The sequence below is a fragment of the Otolemur garnettii genome, unplaced genomic scaffold (genome assembly GCF_000181295.1).
Source record: "Otolemur garnettii isolate 467f Iridium unplaced genomic scaffold, OtoGar3 scaffold00127, whole genome shotgun sequence".
Taxonomy (NCBI): Eukaryota; Metazoa; Chordata; class Mammalia; order Primates; family Galagidae; genus Otolemur; species Otolemur garnettii.
The window spans coordinates 2,724,635-2,727,067 of record NW_003852522.1 but is presented as its reverse complement, the minus strand read 5'-3'; the positions used below and the strand labels follow the sequence as shown (position 1 = coordinate 2,727,067).

Genomic DNA, 2,433 nt, shown 5'->3' with positions numbered 1-2,433 from the left:
GGGTTTGAACCTGCCACCCTCGGCATATGGGACCGGCGCCCTGCCAACTGAGCCACAGGTGCCACCCCAGCTACATTTTTTGTTGTTGCAGTTGTTTAGCTGGCCTGGGTCAGGTTTGAACCTTCCACCTTCAGTGTATGTGGCTGGCAATGTAACTATTGTGCTACAGGCTGAGCAGGGAAAATGGTTCTAACTTAGAAGGCATTGAGCATGCCTTTCCACCAAGGCAAGGTGGGACATGCCACCCATGGCTATACTCCTAAATATACCTTGAAAAGCAGCAAACTGGTGCATGTCACTGTCCTCAGGCCTTTGCCTGCAAAGCACAGTTGAGTCCCCAGGGTCTATGGACTCTGGTCTGGGCTACCCAAGCAGGCAGGCAATGAGTTAGCCATGCGGGACCTGGGGGCAGCTGACAGGAGGGAAGGAGGGGTCACCCTGAGCTTGAAGACAGTCTTTGTGGCTCAAGCCTGTATCATAGTCCCTGTGAGATAGGAGTAAGTTGGTGGGGGTGGAGGGGTGGGGACCATTTCTAGCAGCTACAGCTGCTGGGCTGTGGGGGAGGAGTGTCCCCTAGGGCTGGGCCTTTCCCATTGCTGCCTGGGCTGCAGCTGGGTTCCAGAGACTCATTCATCTTCTCACAGATGACATCCACCAGGCGCTCAAACACCTGCTTCACATTGATGTTCTCCTTGGCGCTGGCCTCAAAGAACTCAAAACCTGTATGGACATAAGGCAAGGACATTTAAGAGATGCCCGAGGAGGCAGGGCTTACAATGTGGCATCACCCAAACCTGGGTTCCAAGCCTGGTTGTGCCCTCTACCCTACTGTGGGACATGGGCTGTGTGCCTTTGCCTCCCTAAGCCTAAGTTTGCTTATCTGTAGAATGGGAACAAAAGTTCTATGGCTAAAGATAAAAAATCTTCAATGGGAGCCCAATCTAGACCATTCTAAGATTCTCTTTCTCACAAGGTAGAGGCTGTAAGAGTCCAGGAAGTTGGCTGGGTGTAGTTGCTAAACTCAGGATTACATGTATAATCTCAGCACTTTGGAAGGCCAAGGTGGGTGGATCACCTGAGCTCAGGAATTGGAGACCAGCCTGAGTAAGAGTGAGACCCCATCTTTACTAAAAATAGAAAAACTAGCTGGGCATTGTGCTGGCACCCGTAGTCCCAGCTACTCGGGAAGCTGAGGCAAGATGATCTCTTGACCCCAAGAAACTGAAGTTGCTGTGAGCTATGATGCCACAGCCTCTATTCAGAATGACAGAGTGAGCCTCTGTCTCAGAAAAAAAAAAAAAGAAAAAGAGCCCAGGTACATCTGGTACCCAGCAGGAATTTTGGGGGGTGGACCACAATTTGTCCAGCTTCTACCTAATATCTGCTGCGGGGAAAGGCACACCCAGAAGACCCATCAAGCCGGATTTTATGTGGACTTCTAAAACAGAGCCAAATATTTCTACATTCTGGAAAATGCACTCTAGGACAAATACAACAGAGCTGAGACACCAGTTTGTAATGTCCATCAGGCAGAAAATGCAGGTCCCCCAGATGGGGGACAGCACCCTATAAGCACAATTCCTGGCCTAGGAAACACACTAAAAATGGCAACACTAATGATAATAGTAGGCAGTGCTTGCCATCCATGTGGCAGGAACTTATAAGGCTTTATGTGAATTAACTCACTTAATGATGTTGTAGGGTTCATACTATTTTATTTTTTTTAATTAAATTTAATTTTATTTATCTATGAGACAGAGTCTCACTATGTTGCCCTCAGTAGAGTGCCGTAGCGTCACAGCTCACAGCAACCTCAAACTCCCAGGCTTAAGTGATTCTCTTGCCTCAGCCTCCCAAGCAGCTGGGAATATAGGCGCCCACCACAATACCCAGCTATTTTTTGTTGCAGTTGTTTAGCTATTGCTAGCTGGGTTCAAACCTGCCACCCTCAGTGTATGTGGCTGGTGCTGTAACTACTGTGCTACAAGCGCTGAGCCTTTTTTTTTTTTTGGAGACAGAGTCTTACTTTGTCACCCTTAATAGAGTGCCATGGCATCATAGCTCATAGCAACCTCAAACTCTTGGACTAAAGTGATCCTTTTGCCTCAGCCTCCCACGTAGCTGGGACTACAGACTACAGGTACTGCCACAACGCCCTGTTATTTTTTTAAGAGACAGGGTCCTACTCTTGCTCAGGCTGATCTTGAACTCTGTGAGCTCAAGCAATCCACCTTCCTCAACTTCCCAGAGTTCTGGGATTACAGACGTGAGTCACTACACCCAGCCCTGTTTCTCATTATTTATTTATTTAGAGTCAGATTCTCACTATGTCATCCCTAGTAGAGTGCTGTTCTGTCACAGCTCACAGCAACCTCAAACTCCTGGGCTTAAGCGATTCTCTTGCCTCAGCCTCCCAAGTAGCTGGGACTACAG

At 48.3% G+C, this 2,433-nt stretch overlaps 1 protein-coding gene across 1 annotated transcript in view; it reads right to left on the bottom strand.

The window, feature by feature from the left end:
* Window positions 1-93: 93 nt before the first annotated feature.
* RAB3D (RAB3D, member RAS oncogene family) overlaps window positions 94-2,433 on the bottom strand; it is a 10,312-nt gene continuing 7,972 nt past the window's right edge. The window contains exon 5 of the mRNA XM_003797944.3: window positions 94-720. Coding sequence (XP_003797992.1) covers window positions 533-720 — 188 coding nt within the window. The 3' untranslated portion in view covers window positions 94-532. The remainder of the gene's footprint in view (window positions 721-2,433) is intronic.